We start from the raw sequence: 22,387 nt of genomic DNA on the forward strand, positions 1-22,387 counted from the left end.
GTTCCTATTGATTTCACATGCTGTACACAGTTTCTGATTGCATTGTGTGTCCCAATAACTAAACCCCTGCAAGTGGAATCCCTTGGTGATTTTTTTAGGCCACCAGTCGTTTTAAGACAAAATATTTTGTTGTTGTTGTTTTTGTGAAATTCAAGTAAAACCACAAAAAGAAGATGAATCTAGATTTAACCAATAATGGATCACCAGGGTAATTCTGCTTTAGAAAATGCCATTTCAAACAAAGCTACTTAAGTTCTACATCATGTTATACAACTGATCATTGTGCATTTGATAATGCCTATTTCTGTTAGGGTTCGACCGATACCATCGTCCATCACCAGTGTCTGACAGTCATTGACCATTGAGCAAAACATTGGTGCTAATAGTATTCATTGTGCGCTTAAAGAGTAACAATTTTGATTTATCAACTGAAGGTAGACACTAAGGCTGTTCTTTTTCTCCCAAATCATGTTTTAACAAATCCAAAGTGAAAGACAATTTGTTTGAACTAATAGAGGAGAGACAGATAGGCCTAGATCAGGGCTAGGCAACCTGCAGCTCTTCAGGCCATCTGCAGTGGCTCCTTTTGGCTGTGACAAAAGAATTATATGAAATGAAACAGTTATTTCTTTACATTTTAGTTTTCATTGATTATTGGTGTAGGCCCAAAGCAATTTGTGTTCTTCAAATAAAAAAATGTGTTGCTTGTTTACGGTATTACTTTTTTTTTTTTTTTTCTTAACCGCCAAATTTTGTCTAGATTTGAGTGTCTCTAGCTATATTTGTGTCTCCTGAGATATTAATTCGGTGTCCAGCCTCTCATTTGCACTTGGCTCCTCGCTGCATTCTGACAAAATCACATTAATAAATGCTTATTAAGACCTATTAGTAATGTTGGTATGGTAATTTAGACTTAAAATGCTGTTTTTTTTTCTCATTGTAAGGCTCAAAATAAGGTTTGTACGGAAGAGGATTGGGGCCATGTAGAAGAAAAAAAGAACGAGAGGAGGATTTTTTGTTTTTCATTATGCAGTTTGAGAAAAAAGTTGAAATAATGAGAATAGAGTCAAGATGTCGGGAAAAAAGTCGAAATGACAAGAATAAAGTCAACTTTTTGTTTTCGGTAAAGTTGGGAAGATATTCACAGATTCATGTAAATCAGTCATCAGAGTAACAGTGTTTTCAGAGAAATGGCACGTCTATCCGAACAGTTAGCTTGACAGCAAGCTACAACCTGATTTTCATCAATGTCAAAAAATTAGCAATATCTACAGTATTTAAGGCTGAAGTAGTACTAAAATCCTACACATAAATGAGCTATGCTTGGTAGTAGGCTACCACAACTATTGTTTAGGGGAAAATCTGCTTTTATGTAATTTATGTGAATTTTTTAGACATATATTGTATTATATTATATATACATATTTTTTCACCATTGTATTTTTTTCTCCGCTCTGGCCCTAATCTTCTTCCATAGGTTTACGTCTCCATTCTGACATTTGTCTTTTTAGTTAGTAAAGGTTGTCGAGCCCTGCCCTATACAAATGTGTAGCAAAGTGTACACGGAGGAAGAGATTAATTGTTATATAAATTTTGAATTTGAACACATTATCACAGTTTGATCAGCTAAAATGTTATTAACTTTATAGGAGTAGCCCATAAGAAGACATGTCATACGCTAATTCAGCAGCATCTCTTTAAAATGCTTTATTTTCAATCTGCGTTCAAGTTTATTTGTATTCGTTTCTGCCTGCTTACACCTGTATGTGTGATTAATTGGAATATTCTTTTTTTCTTTAATCTTCTACTCTTACCTATTTTTATGTTAACCCCTTTACACTCTTCATCATATATGAATGTCACTATATACTACATAAACTATAATTACATTTGAAGGAATGTAGAGGAAGGATTTAGATATAATGCTTTTTGTAAATGCCAACAAAACTTACCAAAATATGTTTATTATCAGACAGTATGGTGTCTCAACACACTCACAGTAGAATTTAATGAGACCTGGATTATTAAGTAGCTGCACTCTGCTTCGGGGCATGAAATATTTTATAACTGTTTGTGTGAGGTGCTCTGTTTGATGTGTTCTCTCTCTGCTGAAAATACGACGCTATCTGATGTTTTCCTTTTTAAACTCAGTGTAACTGACACACATTCGAACCAACGTGACACGACACTGATACGTTAAATCGAGAATATCCTAAAGGTGAAACAAAAGCTGTATTAAGTCACTGTACAGCACAAAATTGTCACAGCATCCAGCCTCATACAGTATGTAACTCCCTCAACATCTCACTGTGCTGTTGTCCTCATATCCAGACTGAAACGGCTCAATAAACCATTGGCTGTTTGGCAACAGAAAGATAAACACAAATCAGTATATAGACAGTGAAAGTTAGAAACAGCAGAATATTAGAGCTGTCAAAACCAAATGTTTCGCTCCTTTTTATCATAAATATATTTGATTTAATCTCAGGGAATACTGGAACACATTTAAAATGCTGATGATTAATTTATATGTTGGTGGCACCAATATGCAGTGATTGTGTTTTTGTTTAAACAGAGTTGCAACTTACCATTTTTGATGAATCATTTAGTCTACAAGATGTCATGGAATTGCATGGAAAAAACATCACACTTTCTCAAACTCGTGAAGAAAATGTTGTTAAATTGCTTATTTCTTTCTGTCTAACAGTAGTTCAAAACCAAAATAAATCCAGTTTCCAATTATATATAATAGGAAAACAGAGATATGTTAAAGAAGCTTGAAATGAGCAAACATTTGGTATTTTTCCCTGATAAATGTCATATTGAAATTGTTAATTTTCAGTTGATTGAGTCAGTTTTTAACTGTTTAAGAACTATTTTGCAAGCAACAAGAACTCTTTACCACTAGTATTGATTGTGTGTATTCATCCTGCCTTAATAAGTACTGTTCAAGTACCTCTAATGATCCCATACTGTTTGAGACCTGAAGACCAATCAAATGAGAAGTTGCCACTGAATTCCTTACTGTTATGTCTCCTGTTAAAATGTCCTTGCAGAACTATAAAGTGAACCTCTGCATATGTTTTCAGGGGTCTTCAGTATTGCAGCTCTTTTTGATGCAAAGATTTGTCTATACCTCATTCTGTGTCTCCAGTGACCTCTGAACTCTTCGCTCTGTGATTTGTGTCTCCGCTCACACAAGATGAGCAGTGGCCTGTTCATATCCTTTATTCTCCCTCAGATTACTTTACTTTCCTGGCATTTCCCTTTCTTTTGTTTATTTCTTATTTCCTCCTGCCTTTGTTGTATCTGCCCCCGTGTGACCCCACCGCGGTAGACTCCTCTATTAAAGAAAGGGGGAAGCTGGTGTGTGTGTGTGTGTGTGTGTGTGTGTGTGTGTGTGTGATCTAGATCCCTCAAGCGTAGAAGCTTTGATCTCTTTCTTCACTTCACTCTATGTATCCGGACTCTAACAAGACTGCTGACTCATCGTGTTGCGTGTGTGTTTCTATTAAGATAAGGAGGTGTGGTGGTTTCTCAAGCTAAATGAAGTGAATCTTTAATAATATCGAGAAAAAAAGAAAGAATTATAAGACATCATCATATATGTTTTAGTTATTTGTCATAACTTTAAATCCATGCCTTAGCACAATTTATTTTAATGTTCTGCTGCTAGGGATTAATCTAAACAATAATAAAATATTGAGTTTCAGTATGGTCCATCTGCTGTCTGAAGCACCTTCATTGTTCAGGAAGTTTTTCCAGAGAGACGAATTATCCTGAGAGGTCTTCTTCTCTCTAAAACAGAGATACCAGTTGATTATAAATGATAAAACGTCAAAGCAGTTTCACATTAAAAATCAGTATTTCTCCTACGGCCCGAGATTCAGACATTTTTTTTTATACAAGGAGCCAAATTACCCATACACTGATTCAGTGTGATCGTATCATATCATAGATATTTAGTGTATATGATTATCTTTTGTGATGTGCCTCTATTTTGAAAATCCCACTTTATATTTATTATTTTTACTAGAAAGAATAGATCATTTTCATTTAAATGTCTGGATAAGTTTTAAAAATGACCAAGATCTAAAAAATGTATCATTAAAATTCTGATTTAAAGCTAGATTAGTCAACTAATGACTGCAGACAACTATATTGCTGATGCATGATGGCACTGGCAGGCGACCAAATGAACCGAAATAGACTTTGACATTGAGTAAAGTCATGGATTGCTCTAGATTTGAAAATTGGCATCATATTAGTATGCAACTTTATAAAATACTTAACATTGTTCTTGTCGTTTTTAGACATTTAATGCAGAAAAGCTACATATTGTACCTTTTACACAACAAGTGCTATTGGCAGTGACTAACTTGAGTTTCTGGGTCATGGTTTTGTTATTTGGACATGTGCTGTTCTCTTTCTTGAGTGTTTTTATTTTCAGTGACACAATTATGTCCACACTGGAGTTTGTTTGCATAAAGTGTGTTCAGTAAATGTCAGAATGTCAGTCTTTTAGATTCACAGAGACTGAAAGAGACTCTGCAATTTGCACAGACATCCAACCTTTCAAAGACAGAAATATCAAATCAAAAGAACAGAATGCATGCAGTCAAAAGATGCTCTATTTTTAGCATTGGGAAAGACTGCAATCAAAGATGTTTTCCACAAACAAGTGAGAATCTACCTTCATTTAAAAGCCCACAAGTATGTTTTATTACAAACAGGTTCTCACTGTTTTCAAACGGTTGTTGAAAGCCATTCTGGAAAGTGTAGACAGAGAACATGAGACTCTACAGTCTAGATTCAGCATTTTAGTTTAGCATTTTGGAGTAATGATATTTCCTCTAATTAACACTAAAGACAAAGAGCTAAGGCCAATGGGAAATACAATATACAGGAATTTGGACATAAAACAAAAATATTGGACACATTTTTTTTTTATATATATGACCTGACCCAGCACCACAAAGTCAGATGACAACCAAAGTTATGACAATTTATCTTGAGGTGGCTGTGAATGAATGGACAAAATTTCATGGGAAATGACCCAATAGTTACAAACCAAATTCCAAAAACTTGGGATGCAATGTGCAAAATGCATCAAATTCAGGATGAATGTATATATTTACAAACAACAAAAGTTTCTCAGTTTGAATTCTAGAGGTGTGAATCAGCAGAGGCCCCACGATACAGTTTTATCCCGATACTGGAGTCACGATACAATATTATTGCGATTTAAGCGTTTTGCGATATGGTGAGTGTTGCGAAATAATATATTGCGATTTAAGTGTTTAACTGCATTTTGTGTCCACAACATTAAATTAAATCAAGAATTGTTTTTTAATTCAAATTCTCAGTCTATTCATCTCACTTCAGTCTTTTTATTTCTCCACAATGAGAGTCAAACCCACAGACTGACCAACAAAGTATTCAGTCAAACTGAACTGAACTGATATCAAACATGAATCGACGACAACAACTGCAGTATTTTCTTTCCTCAACTTTATGCTTCACTGCTCCAAATTTTTTTGAATGAAACATAAAAAAGCCTAACTTTGCTGCATTATTTCGACAACTTCCCGACACGATTTTCCTGACGTGAGACACATGGTGCTTATAAATTCCTTAGATCTTCTAGTTTCATATGATAACAGTATCTACAGTATATTCCTAAAAGTGAGACGGCCTCCGGGAAAAAACAAAAACGGCAAAAATATTGACAGCCTGCCAGCAAAATATCGATACTTGGTGGCCATGAATTGATATAATATTGCCACGCAAAATATCGAGATACTGTGCTGTTTAAATTTTTTCCCCCACCTCTACACCTCTAACACTAAATATCTTGTCTGCGTACTGGATTTAAGTGAGTGTAGGTCACAAAGTTACACTACAACCAAAAGCCAAGGCTGCCAATTTCTAAAAAGGAATGTCAATCTGGCAGCTGCTACCGGCAAGTCCTGTGTCTTTTTGGGATTAATTTGCAAACAACCTATTCTGTTGTTTAGGTATGAGGATGTGTTGCACCAACAGCCTGACATTAATATGGCCACAGTGCTAGTGTGGAAGCTTTGTTTGCCGTGTCTTTAAACCTAAGAATCTCTTGAGCTTTGCTAAAGTCTGCATAAGCTCCTGTTTCATGTTGAAAATATGGTCATTCATCTTTTATCATCAGAGGATGGCAACACAGTTTGCACATTTCCATGTGAGATGAAGCTGGAAAATGCTTCCATTTCCATCCGTGAGGTTAGGGTTTGTAGTCAGCCAGTGGCCTGAGTGCTCAGATTTGGAATCCCAGCCAGAAGCAATAAAGATTTAATGACTGGGTAGTGGCTCTATAATTATGTCTTCTGCCTCTATATTTTGTTCTTTACATTCTGGCTCCAGGTGCTGATCTGCCGTAACTACATGGGGAACATGGACATGAATGAGATTGACCACTTCATGCCCATCCTGCTGAAGAGAGAAGAGGAGGCTGAGATGACACCCCTGATTACCCATGGGTCCTCACACTTCCTGTGGATCAAACACAGCAACCTTTACTGTATCCATTTCAGCTCATGTCTTTCAGCTTAAATGTCACAGCCTCCCCATCAAATCTGCAGAGAAATGAGTAAACATAAAATACAGCCGAGATTTACAGCCTCTAACACACAAACCTGAAAGGCCTGTTCCCATCACTCTCCAGCTCCATAAGAAGTCCTGTGATTCAGCTCTCTGCAGCAGGCGGCTTCCCTGCTTCTGTTTCATCTCACCATGTTTCACAGCCAGTTGAAGAATTGAACACAGATTCACTGTGATGTGTTCTGCACTGTATATGCTCCCCTCCTAATGCGAGAATGGGCAGTCAAACTTCCTTAGACATTATTAATTCAGCATGATATTGCACTTGTGAGTAAGTGGTATTCCCAGAGCTCTGCATTAGACAACTGAGCTGCTTTACCTCCCTGTGGCAATGTTCTCAATTGCTTGTGACTGTGATGCATTCTGCTAACTTTTTATTTCATTGCATTCATCTCAGAACCACCCAAACTTCACTACATGTCTGGATCTTGTCCACTACTGGTTCGTAAGATTTTGCATGCACTTGTAAATGTATATTTCTTAACAGTCTGTTCATCAGTGGTGGCGATGACGAAGAAGAATGCCAACGCTGCCCTGGTGTACTCCTTCCTTTATAAAATTGTCCAGGTGCGTCTCTATCCTGAAACTTTAGTCTAAACCTTATGGTCAGATTTAAGTTGTTAAGTGATTATCTGTTTCGTCAAGGTGTCCTGATTTAAAAAAAAATAATAATAATAATAATAATAATCTACCTACACCTCATAGTGCTTTTTGACCCTATATTATCACTTACATTGCTGTGCATTGTATATTTTTCGACTTCCTGTACCTCATTTTTTTGCAGGTGAGCCCTAAACGGCTAATCAAGTTAAAAAAAGTTTTAAGAAAGGTTCCCAACGTAATTTGTGTTTTTTACCCAATTGTCCAATTGTATTAATTCACAGGCAAAACTTTCTCCGCCTCCTGGACCAGCTGGTGGTACTTACTGTTATTTCTCCTCTTTCTGAGGGTCTCGTGTACCCACACAGATCTCCGTTTCCCCGTCCAACGTACTATTTAAGAACAGACTCTCACCCTCAACCGGAGCAAGAGTGCAAGAGAGCATGTGCACTCCGCCTGTCGATTTTTAAGCTGTCTATAAAAATTTAAAGGTAGATATGTGAGTTTACTTCACAGCAAAACAAGGATTAGCTAAGGACAGGTGATTTGGCGGTTGCCTAGCAACAACAACAAAAAGTTCAGAAAACCGCACTCTGTCTGGTCGGGGCGTCTTTCAACAACAAAGGCAGTGGGGTGCACCTCGTGTTTTGCAACCTGAAAAAAGTGTTCTGTCTGATCGGGGCCTCACAAGACTGCTAGTGTAGCATGGAACACACGTTTTGTTGCTAAAGTTACCTGCAGTCTAAATTGAGGTAGCGTATTATACAATTTTAATACAGATCAATCAGAAATATGTATTTTGGTGTTCCTTTTCTGCGATTTGATTATCAGAAAACATCAGGTGCCACTACACCACTTATTTATTTGGCTGTTTTCTTGTTGTGTAGTATATATCTGTTCGATTGTGTGCTTAAACGCCCACTTTCCCTACCAGTACACAATGCAAAAATCATGAAAGTGCAGCCAAACAACTTGCATGTCCTAAAGCTCAGTACACTGCAAATTATTGTTTCTTACCAAGATTAAAAAAAAAACTTAGATGTAGAACAATTTCATGTTGTGATAATTTATCTTGTTTTAAGAGTTAATTCCTTATTTAACGTGTTCAACATGCTTATATTTAGATTTAACAATCTTAATTCAAAACATCTTGTCAAGTGAAATTATCAGTCCATGCCACAAGAATTTCCCTCAGACTTAGTGTTTTTATCTTGTTTTTAGACACCCGTTTTTTGCAGTGTATAATACAACTGCCTGTTTGTGTCCACAGGTATTTAAGGAGTACTTTAAGGAGCTTGAAGAGGAAAGTATTCGTGACAACTTTGTGACGGTGTACGAGCTGATGGACGAAGTGATGGACTTCGGTTTCCCTCAGACTACTGACAGCAAGATCCTACAAGAGTAAGGAAACAATAAGGATTGCCGTGTCTGCATGTGCATGGGTAATAAAATTAGTGGCTAATATTGACAAAAGTGAATCAGTACAATCATTATTCCCAAACATAACTGTCTGTATTTCCACATTTGACAAACTTCATTCAATGTGGGCTGGAACTGTGTTCCGGCATTTTAAGTGTAGCATTAATCCGGCCGATGAAGGTATAAGGTTAAAGTTTCAAACTCTCAGAGGCTGTAATGCACTTCAGTCTGATTTTAATGTAACCACATTAGCTCAAGTGGTACCTGTTTCATCCATCACAGAACAAAACACGGAAGGTTTTCAGTGAGATAACAGCGTTGTATTTTATACAGTAAGAGACCAGCAGAGCTGTGAGTAAGAGTGCACAATGATTCTGTTTGAAGTGCCATTGGCTTTGTTTGTTGTTTCTCATTCAACAAAGTACAGCTGGTGACCAAAGCTGTAATGAATGGGGGAACTTTATTCAAGGAGTGAAATCAACTGAAACAACTATTCTTGGGTTTCACAAGTGTTTTATGTTCACTGTGTAGGCTGGGTTGTTTTGCTTTTTCCCTGCTCTTGGGTTCTCCGAGAGACATTTGTCTCTTGGGAAAGGCTCAGCGTTCACTTTACAGCACCACATTGGTTCTGCATGCACATGATAGGCTTTGCTTCTAATTAATGGTGAACTAAGTACTTGAAAAGTTCATATTTGCATAATACATTGTTTACAATTTTCATGTCTCAAATGCGATTGGGCTTTCTGGTAATATGTGATTGATGTTTAATTTTGTGCCGTTTGTGCACCAAGCCTTGATTTAGGTTGTGTGTGTGCGAGCACGCGTTTACAGTGTGTGTTTGTGTGTGTACAGTATGTGTGTTTGGTGTCTGAATAGGGCTGATAATTACCAGGCTCCTATTGGCACTCAGACACAATGACATCGTCAGCTGGACACACTCAAGACTCTCAGACTGAAAAGCCTTGCTCTTCTCTCCTCCAAGGAAACACACAAAGTGTCATTTCTCTCTTGTAAACACACACACACACACACACACACACACACACACACACACACACACAGTACACACATTCACTGTTTCTCTCTGTCTGCAAGCTATTTCAGTTCTCTGACCTTTTCATGACACGACTGACATAAAAACGCTTTTTCTCTCTTATATTGTAACACTAACTACCTGGTGAAAGTATAAATGTGTGAACTTGTGTGTGTGTGTGTTTGTGTGTGTATGTGTGGGTGGATGCAAGTGAGCAAGTGAAACTGCGGGGATGTATGTGAATGTGTTCATGCTTGTGTCTTCGTATGAACCTTCACACGTGTGTGGGTTTGTGCGTGTGTTTGTTGTGGTTGCCATTGTTATGCTAATCTGTCAGTTTGCTGCCAACCCTGCTTCCACATGCTTTCATTAGCATTTCTGAGGAGAATCAGGGCAAAACAGAACAAACAGCAAAGCAACGAAACAACCCAACGTCGACCTCAAGCCCACTTGTCACCGCCTTTTATCTCTCAGCACTGTCAGAGTTTGCTATGTGTCAACATGCATTCAAGAGCTGGAAGGAAGTGGGACAGAAAACTAGGGGGAACATTTTTTCTCAATCCGCCAATCAATCAAAAATTTGTTTATGTAGCATTTTATGTTGTTGAAATTCGATAGGAAATGTACAGTCAGACTGTAAACAAGACCCTTCAGATTGATTTGTACTTGTTCAGGAGGCTTTGATTGGCATCACCAGTCATGAGACTTGGCACATGCTCCAACAGATAACTCAATTCAGAGCGGCTATAATCAACATTTTTATAACTGTGACAAGCTCGTACTGATGAACGAACAGAGAATTATCACCCAAATCTGCTACTCCTCTCAGCTTCACAGAGCTTTATGATGAGTTTTGGCTCAATGTTTAGCTGTCAGGCCTGCAGCTTTACTGTTGCGGTTTAGTCTCACTGCTCTCATAACATTATTTTTGGCCTCATTTCAGCAAAGAAATAACTGTAAAAATCCACTTTACGCTACCTGCTCAGCACAACAACAGTGTAACAGACAAATATAGCAACTAGCTGGTGAACATAGTGCAGCATTTATCAGCTAAAGAGCAAGATATTTCCCTCAGGCGCTTGTAGAAACCAAAAACTGAGCTAAAAGAGAGTGAGTGAGTGAGTCAGATAGACTATTTATGTATTGAATTAACAGAAAACATGCTATCAGGACATATATCAAGACATGAAATGATCTATAATGGAATAGAAGATTTTGGCCATATCGCCCAGCCCTACTGGTTGAATCACTGTTAAAGATATACAACTAATATTAGAGATTAGATTTTGGGAAAAATACAGAATTTTTGCAATTTGTGCAAACATGTCTTAAAGTCAATTCCATTTCATGCAGATAATCCATCACAAATGTGGCTCAACCATACAACCATGTACAACCATACAACACACAGAATGTCCTTTATCCTCAGACTCTTGATATGTTTCAAGCTAATGTTGGTGTGAGTTTTGGTTACCTGAAGCGCAGAGCAATCTGGAAACGAGTCTGGAGTAAGACAGACACATTATTAATACCTTGCTGTTTGACTTGTGCATAACTATGTGCAGCCCATCTCTTAAATTAGAACCTGCATATGGAACACAGATACCATTCCTGTTTCTGTATTTAGTCGACAGAAAAGAAATACCTCATACATACACACGGGACATCATATGTGACATTGGTGGTAAGAAACACAAGCACAATGTCATTCCAAGATTAGTATATCGTCTGCATTAATACGATTTCAGCGATGGTACCAAATTACCCACATTGGAGCAGACAATGGGCTTATTAAAACATAAGAAGTTAAGAAAATTTTCTTTGCTGCTGGCTTTACACTTTTCCCAGTTTTTGTAAAAACAGAGCTTGAGGACGGCAGATTAGCGTGGAACATTGGGTCAGTATATGTCACTGACTCGGGGAAAGGCTCAGGTCTCGGGAGAGAATTAAAGGTGAGGGACAACTGAAAATAGGAGAGACGAAATGGGGAAGAGAGGAGGTCAGGAGAGAGGGAGGAGAAATTAGATTGCCTCAGAGATGAATGAATGAATTTTATTTTAGGACAGACAGTACAGAGCCATTAGACATTTCAACATGGAACATGAGATATGCGAAGATGGTTGTACATAACAGGTTTAGCAGAATTGCTACATTTCACCCGGCTGTCCGTAGAGTACATATATACACATGTATACACACAGCTGAATACATATATATATATATATATACATACATACATATATATATATATATATACATCACAAGTTATATAAACATATTATTATTATTTTTATTTTCTAATAAGAAAAGATAAAAAGACTAACTTGCACCCCTGCTGTGCGAGGGCCTTGGTTAAAACCTAGTTAAAATATGTTAAAATACCTTGTTGAGAGTTGTACCGGCCTCATCAAGGTAAGTACGTTGGTGGCGTCAGTGCAACTGTGACCTTTCAACAAGTTATGTTGTCTCCACTATCCGTGGCTAGCGGGGGGTGCTCTGACGGATTCTAGTGCCGGCATAATTGGTTTCCTATCAGAAGCTGTTTGGTTGCATCCGAGAAGCTGGCAAGACTCATAGTTTTAACATACTGTGGCAGATTATTCCAGAGTTTTGGGCCTGCGAAAGAGAGCGAGTTCTGGCCGAAGGTGGTATTTTTGGCGGGTAAGGCGCAGTTTCCCTGAGTGCCGCTTCTTAGATTATTGCGGGTTTTGTTGAAGAATTTATCTAGTGGTCCAGGGGCTGCATTGTTTAAAATTTTGTAAGTCAGGGTGAGGTTAGCTAGTTCAAATATGTTTTGGAAGGAGAGTAGATTGTGTTTTTCGAGTATCTTACAGTGGTGGTGCATAAGATTTTTTTTTATCTAATATTTTCAGGGCTCTTTTGTGCAGGGATGTAATTTTGATAACCGCGTTGTTGGTCGCGAAGCCCCAGGTTGTGAGGCAGTATGAGATTCGGGAGATGATGAGTGCGCTGTAGAATGTTTTTGCGGCTTCTAGAGAGAGAGAGTCTCTTATCTGTTTAAACGTGTTTAGCGTTCGTTTTAATTTGTGTGAGAGGGTTTTGGCCTGTTTTTCGAATTTTAAGTGATTGTCGATAATAAGGCCTAGGTACTTGGTTTCAGTAACATTTTGAATTGGCTCGTTATTTACTGTTAGGAAGAGATTTTGATTGTGTGGGAGTGCTCTGATTGAGAACAGAACAGCCATTGTTTTTTTCACGTTTAGAGCGAGATGGTTGGATTCAAGCCAGCATGCGATTTTGCTCAGAGCGCTGTTAAGCGTTTTATTAATTTCGGCTACATTTTTGTCATGAGTAAGGAGGACCGTGTCATCTGCGTCATGATGTTGGGGCAGATGCTCGGGAGATCATTAATATACATACTGAACAAAAGGGGGGCCAGAGTTGACCCCTGGGGCACTCCCATGAGGCAATTGCCTTGATCAGACCGGTAATTGTTAATGCTCACACATTGGGTGCGTTTTTTTAGATAAGAGGCAAGCCAGTCGATCGTGTTGCTGGAGAGATTGAATCATTTTAATTTTTCTATAAGTTTGTTGTGATTAACAGTATCGAACGCCTTTCTAAGGTTGAGGAAAACCGCTCCTACTTTGTCGCCATTATCTAGGTGCATCTTTATGGATTCAACTAGGTGGCAGCAGGCTGTTTCTGTGGAATATTTAGGCCTAAACCCAAATTGTAGCGGGTGGAGAAGTTGTTTATTTTCCAGATAGTTGGTTATTTGTTTTGCTACAGTTTTTTCTATCACTTTGGAGAAGACTGGTAGAATACTGATTGGTCTATAGTTATTCACATCTTGTGGATTCCCAGCCTTGTGTATGGGGGTGATAATGCTTTTCTTTAATGAATCAGGAAAAGTGTTGTGTTCAATGGAGGTGTTGATGAGGGACGCTAGGGGGAGCACAAATGCAAGTTTGTTACGTTTGACGAGATCGGCGTCAATGCCGTAAATATCCTTTGCTTTCGAGTTTGAGAGAGAAGTGATATGATTCAGAACCTCCAACTGTGTAATATGTTTTAGAATGAAAGGTGGTGAGTGGAAACTGGGGGGCGGTATCGGGGCGTGTTTGTCAGATACAGGGCAAATATTTAGGAAGTGAGAGTTGAAGGAGTTTGCAATTGCGATGCTGTCGGTGACCAGGACGCCATCGTTGTTTAACTGTAAATTATTGTTGCTCTTAATCGGCTTTCCAGAGAGATTGTCGATCTGTTTCCAAAGTAGTTTACTATTTCCTTTGGCTGTTTGGATGAGCGTCAGGAAATAGTTCGCTTTGGCAGATCTAAAAGCTGTGATTGTTTTATTTCTAAGTGATTTGAAAAGAAGGTGGTCAGTTTGCCTTTTAGTTTTAATATATTGTTTTAGGGCCAGGTCACATTTTTTCATAATTTCCTTCAGATTATCATTGAACCAAGGTAGGTTTTTCCGCTTTTTGCAATTTTTCGAGAGTCTGGAATATTTTTTAATTTTTTCAGTTGTGTTTGCGATGATGTCACAGAGAGCATTGCAGTTGATTTCAGTTACAACATTAGCCCAGGGAATTCCTTGTCTTTGTCAAGTTGGGAGATATTTCTTAGGGGTACGTATAAATTATTTTTGGATGTGGGAGCTTTGTTTTTGTTTTTCGAATTGTTAATTTTTCTGATTAAAAGGATCAGATTATGATCAGAAAGACCTGTCAGTAGATTGTAGGTCCTGGTAATTATAATAATTATTAATTAAGATAGCAGTTTGGATGACTGTCAATTCATGTCTTTTTCTTTGTGTTAGCAGTATAAAATATCAGAACACATTTCTCTTTGATGAAATTGAATTGAAGCAGTTCTACTGTAAGGCACATGGCTGCATAACATCTGTTTCCTGTCCGTTTGTTAATATTAACCGCTTCTCCACAGCAGGTTCAAGTGCAGGTCAACAAATATTCATAACAAAGTCTTAAAGTGTAAAACACCATTTCTTTTCTTGAAAAGCCCAACCAGGTGACGGTACAAATTATCTGGCAGTCATTCGCATGGTGATGACTTTTGGCAGATTTTTTGAAAAAAATCTTGCACTGTAAATACATCTGATTTATTGTTTGTATTACACAATGTATGTTACCACCATATAAGTAACTGGACTGAACTTAAAGTATATATTTATTATTTTTTTAAATATATAAACATAGATAAAATCCACAGTTTATTTCTGGGAAAATGAAATGCCAGCTCAGCAGTGGAGAAGTAAACAGTGGCGGGGGGCAGCTGTTTAGGTTAAAAACAGGCCAGGTCACATGTTGTTTATCTAAGTACAGCTCTCTCCTATTCTCATGACAATTCATCATTTCTCCCTGGAGTCAGAGGATTGTTGGAACAAACTGGTTCTGCAGCTTGAACACAAAGAGACAACCCACAGTACTGTGCAGTGAATGAAGAGATCAATCGATGAATCAAAAATATTCCTGCTGACATCTATGATGGATGATTAGAGTAAACTTAATTGTTTCTCAGTTCCTCTATGGAGTGATTTAATGTTTTTCAGCTCGCTGTTGGTTTTACAGTGTTTTTTTATTGTTTAGGTTCACTCTTACCTCTCTCATTGGCATCTATGAACTGCTCAGCACCAACAGGATGGCAGAGAGAGTAGCTGGTAAACATAGTGGAGAATTGAGCAGCTGAATAGACATATATTTCCCCCAGAAGTGAGTCTAAATCAAAACATCTAAAGTAGAGTAAGGCCCCTCTAGGTGGCCAGAAACACAACCCTGAGTGAATGTTAATGCTTCTCTGTGTTTGCTCCCTGTGCATCAGTTTCTTTGCATGACTCTTTATTGACTATAAATTAATTTGTGCTTCCTCTTAGTTTAACTTCACTTCCGCTTTCTTAGTGGAGTAACTACGTTACAGAGGCTTCATTTGTTTATCTCAACCAAAGTTTCCAGCTGCCAAAATTCCCCATTTCACTCCTGAAGCTACTGGCAGCAATACTAATAACTGTGACTGGCACTAAATGGCTTGATGGACATTCAAACACTGAAAAGCCTTTCAGATGTCTGTTTTAATCACTGCATCAGAACCCAGCTAACGAGCCCCCACTTAAGGTTTGAATCTTGGAATAATCTGAACATCTAAAAGCTGTTCTGGCATCTCCTCGTGGCCCAAACCGCTTCAAAACACTTGATGCTGGGGATTTATTTGCCCAAGCAAGACTTAATAGTTGACTATCATGTAAACAAATGCATGTAAACTGTATTATCTATGGCTGCACTCACAATGGGTTTATGTAAATCTCCATTTTCCAATTACATCCATGAATAATTTTCATACAGAATGATTACCGACCTTCTTTAATTTATTCACACTGGCTTGTTTATTATACGTCATGAAGTGTGATTAATACAGCGCATAAAAAAAGCATTCCTTAAGAGAGATTGGCTTTATATCACAAGAAAATTCTTTCAATTTTTTAAATTAAGAATCTTTGATACTTGTGATATTACTCCTTTGCAGGTGACAGTCTTTAAAGGAGATTAAGAGATTAGATTATTTTTTAACACTGCAACTGTGTGTTGAAATATTTCTCTTCTGTCTGAGGCATCATAATGAGGAATAATGTGTTCCACTGAGCATGATTACAGACTGAATTTGACAACAGTTTGACATGTGACACAACTTCAGCCTGCCTTTGTCTCTTTCAGGTACATCACACAGCAGGGTCATAAATTAGAGGTTGGGGCACCTCGACCTCCTGCCACCGTCACCAATGCTGTGTCTTGGCGGTCAGAGGGCATCAAGTACAGGAAGAACGAAGTTTTCATGGACGTCATCGAGTCAGTTAATCTACTGGTGAGGATAGTATTTATTTATATTCCACAAAAAATATTCTCAGAAAGTAAAAAATGACCCAGATGTTTGTTTTATACTACATCTCTACTCTTCCTAGCTGTGATAATAATTTAAAAGATGAGATTTTACCCAAATATAACATTAACATATAATATGATTCCCTTATATTACTGTAATTTGATTCTTTGATTAGGAGCTCTTTTTTAAATTAAATATTGGTTTTCAAATCAAGTTTTACACAATAAACAAGGCAACCTGATGCAAAACAAAACAGATATTTACTGTAGGCACACACGCACGCACACACACACACACACACACACACACAATGTTATCCAACATTATCCATTGTTTTATCCATCATTTAAAATTTGGGATTTTCTGAAAAAGTCGAAGTGTTTCCTTGAGGCTAAGTGGGTGTGTCGGTGCTGAAACTGTCTTTGTTCAAACCCTGGCATGTTTTGACTCCTCCAAACAGCCTCTTTCCTTGAATTGAATTGCGGAGGAAACGCTCTGTAATATCAACAATCGTCTATTCTTTTTTATTATAACATCTTGTGGTGTTTATGTTTCGCTGTCGTGTGCATCAACGAGTCTTAGACAGTAGTGGATTTCAAAGGTTTGTCAGTAATTAAATATATCAAAGTCAGAATAGATCTCGAACAAGTGATGCAATTGTACACCATTTTCATCTTTTAGTAAGATCTCTACCTACTTATAATGCTGTAAATGCTGTACGTGAAAATGTTTTGACTTTGTGAAAGTGTAGTAAAATGTCCCTTCGTTTTGGAATAGATACCATAAATGCAATCATTTGCTGGGAAATGTACATATTACTATATTCAGTACAAATTGTTGTTATTAATGAGGGAAGAAGAATTTCCAACTAATTATCCAATCACCATTCAGGGTCCTTTTTTTTTTTAGAATTGGTGGTTGTGGGCAGTGGATGTTTAGAGGGAGATAGCAGGAAATTGAAATGTGAAATTGAAGATTTTTTTGAGATGCAGCTCAGCACTGTGTGTCAAGTTGTTCTGGTCAAAAATATCACAACACTGAGGTCGAGACTCAAGAAATGCCCTCACTGCAATCAACTGGCTACTACTGATGACTAACATCATCCTACATGAAGAAAACTGGGCTCATTGAATCCAAAAGAGTCTCAGCTCTCCAGTGATATCCAGATTTATGTAATTCAAAGAGTGTTTAGGGACCTCAGTATGCACAAATATTCAAAGACAGTAGGCTGAAATGGCAAATTTGTTCTACATGAGAAAAACAAAGTGGTTTTTGCCTTAAACTGCATGTTATCAGCATAAAGTCGCTTTGAAAATGGCCAAAATAACCTAACTTTGCAGCGTTTTTTTCAACAACTTCCTGACATGCTTGAGTTCTATAGACTCCTTAGATCTTCTAGTTTCATATAATATCAGTATCTTTAGTATACTCCTAAAATTGAGCCCGATACGCCCTCTGGAAGAAGAAAAAAAACTGAGGTTTTGCTGGCAGGACCTCTGAATAATAACTGGTTATTTAATGATAAAATCAGTCACGATAAGTTGAGTTATTATATTCTTTTGCCCTCACTTTGTCAGCTGTACTACACAGACAGTAATAATCACTGATCAGTGAGATAATGTGAAGTTATCAGACTTCATCATGTTATATTTAGAACTGAGGAATAGACACAGGGCTAAGATTTCCTGCAGCTAGAGAAACAGAACAGGTGTGTATACATGAAATGTGCCTTTTAAACTAAATATAAGAGAAATTACTGTCCTCTAAAATGTATTGTCCTTGAAGCAACACCTCAAGGACGACTCAACACACAGATGCTGGTTTTTATGAGTCAAAGGGAAACTGATGAGCTGTACGTATTTAAGCACTGATAGAGAGCCGCCACTTCCTTTTCTGTGTAACCAGGGACTTTTTTTAAAAAACATTTTTTCTAGTGGTTCTTCATCTTTCACATCAACACCATGCTTACATTTCTCACACTGCATGCTGAGAGCTTTTCAGTCTTTGTTTGCATGTGCTGTAAGGCTGATCCGGGTATCACTCAGTTTGTTTATTTCTCCCACTTTCTGAGCAGCAGTCTTTGTGATTCTTTCTTATCAATGATCTGTATTGTATCATTATTTAAATAAAGCAACTGAAAGTGCACAACAGTAAAGCTACTGTCATTTGAACTTTTGGCAGATTTAACTGTAAAGCTGATATCATAGCTGTTAAAAAAGAAAGCCATCACAATGCTGTCATTTAAGCATGAATTAATACTTTTGTGTGCTGCTCTTCGGTCTGTAGGTGAGCGGCAATGGCAGCGTCCTGCGGAGTGAAATAGTGGGCACCATCAAGCTCAAAGTCGTCCTGTCTGGCATGCCTGAACTCAGACTGGGGCTCAACGACAAAGTGCTGTTTGAAATCACAGGCAGTAAGTAACAGTGGGTCATTCTCAGTGTCATTCATGTCTTAAAAGCTTTTATTAGGAAGCAATAGAGTCAGATAGGAGAGAATAGAAGTTAACTTGAATCACATTTAAAAATATAAGAGGGGAGAAATTGCAAAGGGGAAACTTTTTTGTCGACTAATGAGTGGATTTAATTGACAGGTTTGTAAAACTGAGTTTCTCCACAAAGAATCATGCAAAAGCACCACTTTAAATCTTGTGTTTACCAGAGATTTTCTCATAACTTTCTTGGGAATAAGTCGTTCAGCATGAAAAAAAAGCATAGAAAATGCAATTTTTAAAAGTTGCAGCATAGCAATACGCATACAGCATCAAGTGGGGGTCATAAGTTTATTTCATTATCTGTCTTCCCTTTCAGCTAGAGTTCAGTATTGCAACACTTTTTTGACAGACTGGTACACATGAATGACATGTGAGCGGAATATTTGCAGGATTTTCTTTATCTCAAGCTGCCAAAATATGACATTTCTGACACAAAACCTTTAAACTGTCAACAGGGGAAGTTTTATTGTGTTCTGAATGACAATAATTCAGCCTCGCTTCAAAAGGGTTGCTAGGATAATAATGCTTAAACACCAAACATTTTTTGTAAATGTGCTACTGGTTGATGCACTTGTCTTGAACCCACCCTCACACTGCAACCTTCACCTCCTCTTTTTGTCTAAACCCCTCACTCCTGCAAATCTCACTCGGCTTAGCTTTCATCCTCCCTCATCTTCCCATCCCCTCTCCTCCCACTTTCCCAATTTTTCCAGTAACGTCTCCCACTGCTACATCTCCTCTTGTCTATTCCTGCACCCTCTCACCCCTTCTCTCTCTCATCTCCCTCGTTTTCTTTCCTCTCTTTTGCCTACATTTCATCCCCCCCACTGCTCCTTACTGAAGGGGAGAGGCTCCATCACTGTCTAGCCTCTTTGCCTCTCAGTTAATCCTCACCCCGGGCTACAGCCCTGCAGATGAAAGGTGAGGGTCTGTGGATATCCTGTATACGCAGCCCACAATCCCCCTGCTGTGTTCTGGGAAATAACATATCTTCAGAAAAAATGATCAGAAATAATGATCAAACAAACACACTGACAGATACTCCAACACACTCTCACGCTGAATGTTTATACAGATATTAAAATGTGTTTCGCCCTCTCATCCTCAGCACTAGCGCTTTTTTAACATATCATTATGCAGTCATTTAGCGTTCATGTTTGCCTGATCTGCACATTTTATCACAGCTGGATGCAGCCAAAATGTGAGCAAGGGTAAAAGTCATTTGACACTGCCCTCTGCTGGCAGAAGTCCAGAATTGTCACTACAGGGAACCGGGAGAAATATTATACAGGTATTTATAGTAATTTTCTAATTTGAAACTGATGTATGAAATGACATAGAATTTTTTTAGACATCAGTCACTCAACACAAGCACGGTCTTCTCTCTAAAATGAATTACTTAAGGTAAGTTAAGCTCAGGAGTTTGGGATTTTGCAAAATTTCAATTTTAAAACTGCTGCTTTTTAGTAGTTTATTTGATTTATTTAAATTTGATTTTTATCTTTTTTTATTAGGATTTCTCATTGAGATTAATATCTCTTTTCCAAGATAAACCTGGGATTTAGAAGCATTTATAAGAACACAATCAGCAAAACAGAAACAACACAACTATAGAAATGCAACAGAAAGCACAAAATAGTGAACTTATTTGGGGGAAAATACACAAATAATACAGTAATACTAGGTCTTATGGCATGTTTTGGTTATTGCAACCATGATCTGCATTCACCAGCATACTCCCATTACATGTACAGATAATTTGCCAGCATCCTGTTAAATAGGAATTCAATATTACAGCCTTCTGCATGCACATTGCAAATTCCAATCACATATGCAGTCCACACGACTGTCAACACAACTGCACTGTCTGAGCAAAAGATTCTTTCAGGAAAGTTAAGCTTATATTACTGGTGTGAATATTTTTATGATATTACAAGTAACCTGCAGATAGTAGCCTAAAAAGTACAATTTCTAATTTGTTAACATTTTCTGCCAGTTTTTGCTAGCTAGCTGTTAGCATGTGGGGTGTAGTTTGATTAATTATACTAATTAAGGAGTTATAATTAATCTATTTCCATTCATTCTTTGTTAATCTGTTTTAATTAGCTGCTCACTTTAACCTCTAGGTTTGTACACAGCCCATATTGTCCTTTCTCTATTAATTAACACGCTGACACATTTCACATTATATGTTTTCAACAGTTTAGATTTATTTGGCAAATGAATGAATCATGTCTGCTTATGATGTGATAAAAAGATGAGTTTCTATCTGCATATGACATGGCACAGCCTGAGCAAATAACCCCTATATCTACTTCAAATATTATTTCAGTTATTTCCTGATAATTCCCACAAATTCTGCCTGAATTCCCATGGAATGTTTACCTTGAATATCCCCTGAAATTTTCAACACTTATTCTGAGCCTGTAAGAGGACAATGTGAGCTGATATTAATCTGCTGATTATTTATAAAAAAAACATTTTTAATTAATTTTTAAAAATTTAAAAATTTAATTTTCTTCACAGAGAAGGTGGAACCCAGAAATATTTAGCATTCTTATTGTAAAGGTGACTAAAATAATTAATCAACGACTAAAAAGAAGCTACAGATTCAAGTTTTTCAATAAGGTAATCCGCCTTTGCCCCGACCTTTAAATGCTAAGAAATCTGTGTTAAATTGTCTCTCTGTCCCCCAGTGTCAGAAATATCACAACAATGTAAGATGCTTTGGACAGAAACATTTTCTAAATGTCATTATAAAATGGTTCCCTGTGTTCCCTGTGTCTCTTTTTTTTACTGTGCAACAGCAGACAGAAAACAGATTAGGTTGCCCCTGTCTGCTGCTGTGTATTAAAAGCACGGAAACAGGTGAGAGCAGCCTTAAAGGTGAACCGCAGGGGACACTGCTGCATCTTCAACCCCCACCTGGCATCTACACAACCTTACACATGCACAAACACACACGCTGCCATCTTCTTCCGGCCCCTGAGGTCCTAGCAGTGACAGATAGTGTCCCATATGACCTTTCTTACCTGTCGTCTTGATAACGCTGCATGTAAGTGTGTGTGTGTGTGTGTGTGTGTGTGTGTGTGTGTGTGTGTGTGTAAATGCATAGAAAAACAAACCGAAAGAGACACAAACCATTCTAAAGGGCTTCCCTACTTTGCTTGCTGACCTCAGTCGGTCCGGTTTCTGGCAGGAGGAAATGTCACACGCACACGCACGCACGCACACACACACACACACACACACGTACACACACACACACACACACACACGCACACAAACACACACACCAAAGCAAAATCAATAGAGAAACAAGCAAGTATCAACCAATCATGCATAAACCCATG

The 22,387-nt window shown here is 37.8% G+C and overlaps 1 protein-coding gene across 1 annotated transcript in view; it reads left to right on the forward strand.

The window, feature by feature from the left end:
- ap1m3 (adaptor related protein complex 1 subunit mu 3) overlaps window positions 1-22,387 on the forward strand; it is a 37,600-nt gene that overhangs the window by 4,063 nt on the left and 11,150 nt on the right. The window contains exons 2-6 of the mRNA XM_059341679.1: window positions 6,397-6,553; window positions 7,133-7,200; window positions 8,504-8,634; window positions 16,378-16,525; window positions 18,830-18,956. Coding sequence (XP_059197662.1) covers window positions 6,397-6,553; window positions 7,133-7,200; window positions 8,504-8,634; window positions 16,378-16,525; window positions 18,830-18,956 — 631 coding nt within the window. The remainder of the gene's footprint in view (window positions 1-6,396; window positions 6,554-7,132; window positions 7,201-8,503; window positions 8,635-16,377; window positions 16,526-18,829; window positions 18,957-22,387) is intronic.

This window comes from Centropristis striata, chromosome 9 (genome assembly GCF_030273125.1).
Source record: "Centropristis striata isolate RG_2023a ecotype Rhode Island chromosome 9, C.striata_1.0, whole genome shotgun sequence".
Classification (NCBI taxonomy): domain Eukaryota; kingdom Metazoa; phylum Chordata; class Actinopteri; order Perciformes; family Serranidae; genus Centropristis; species Centropristis striata.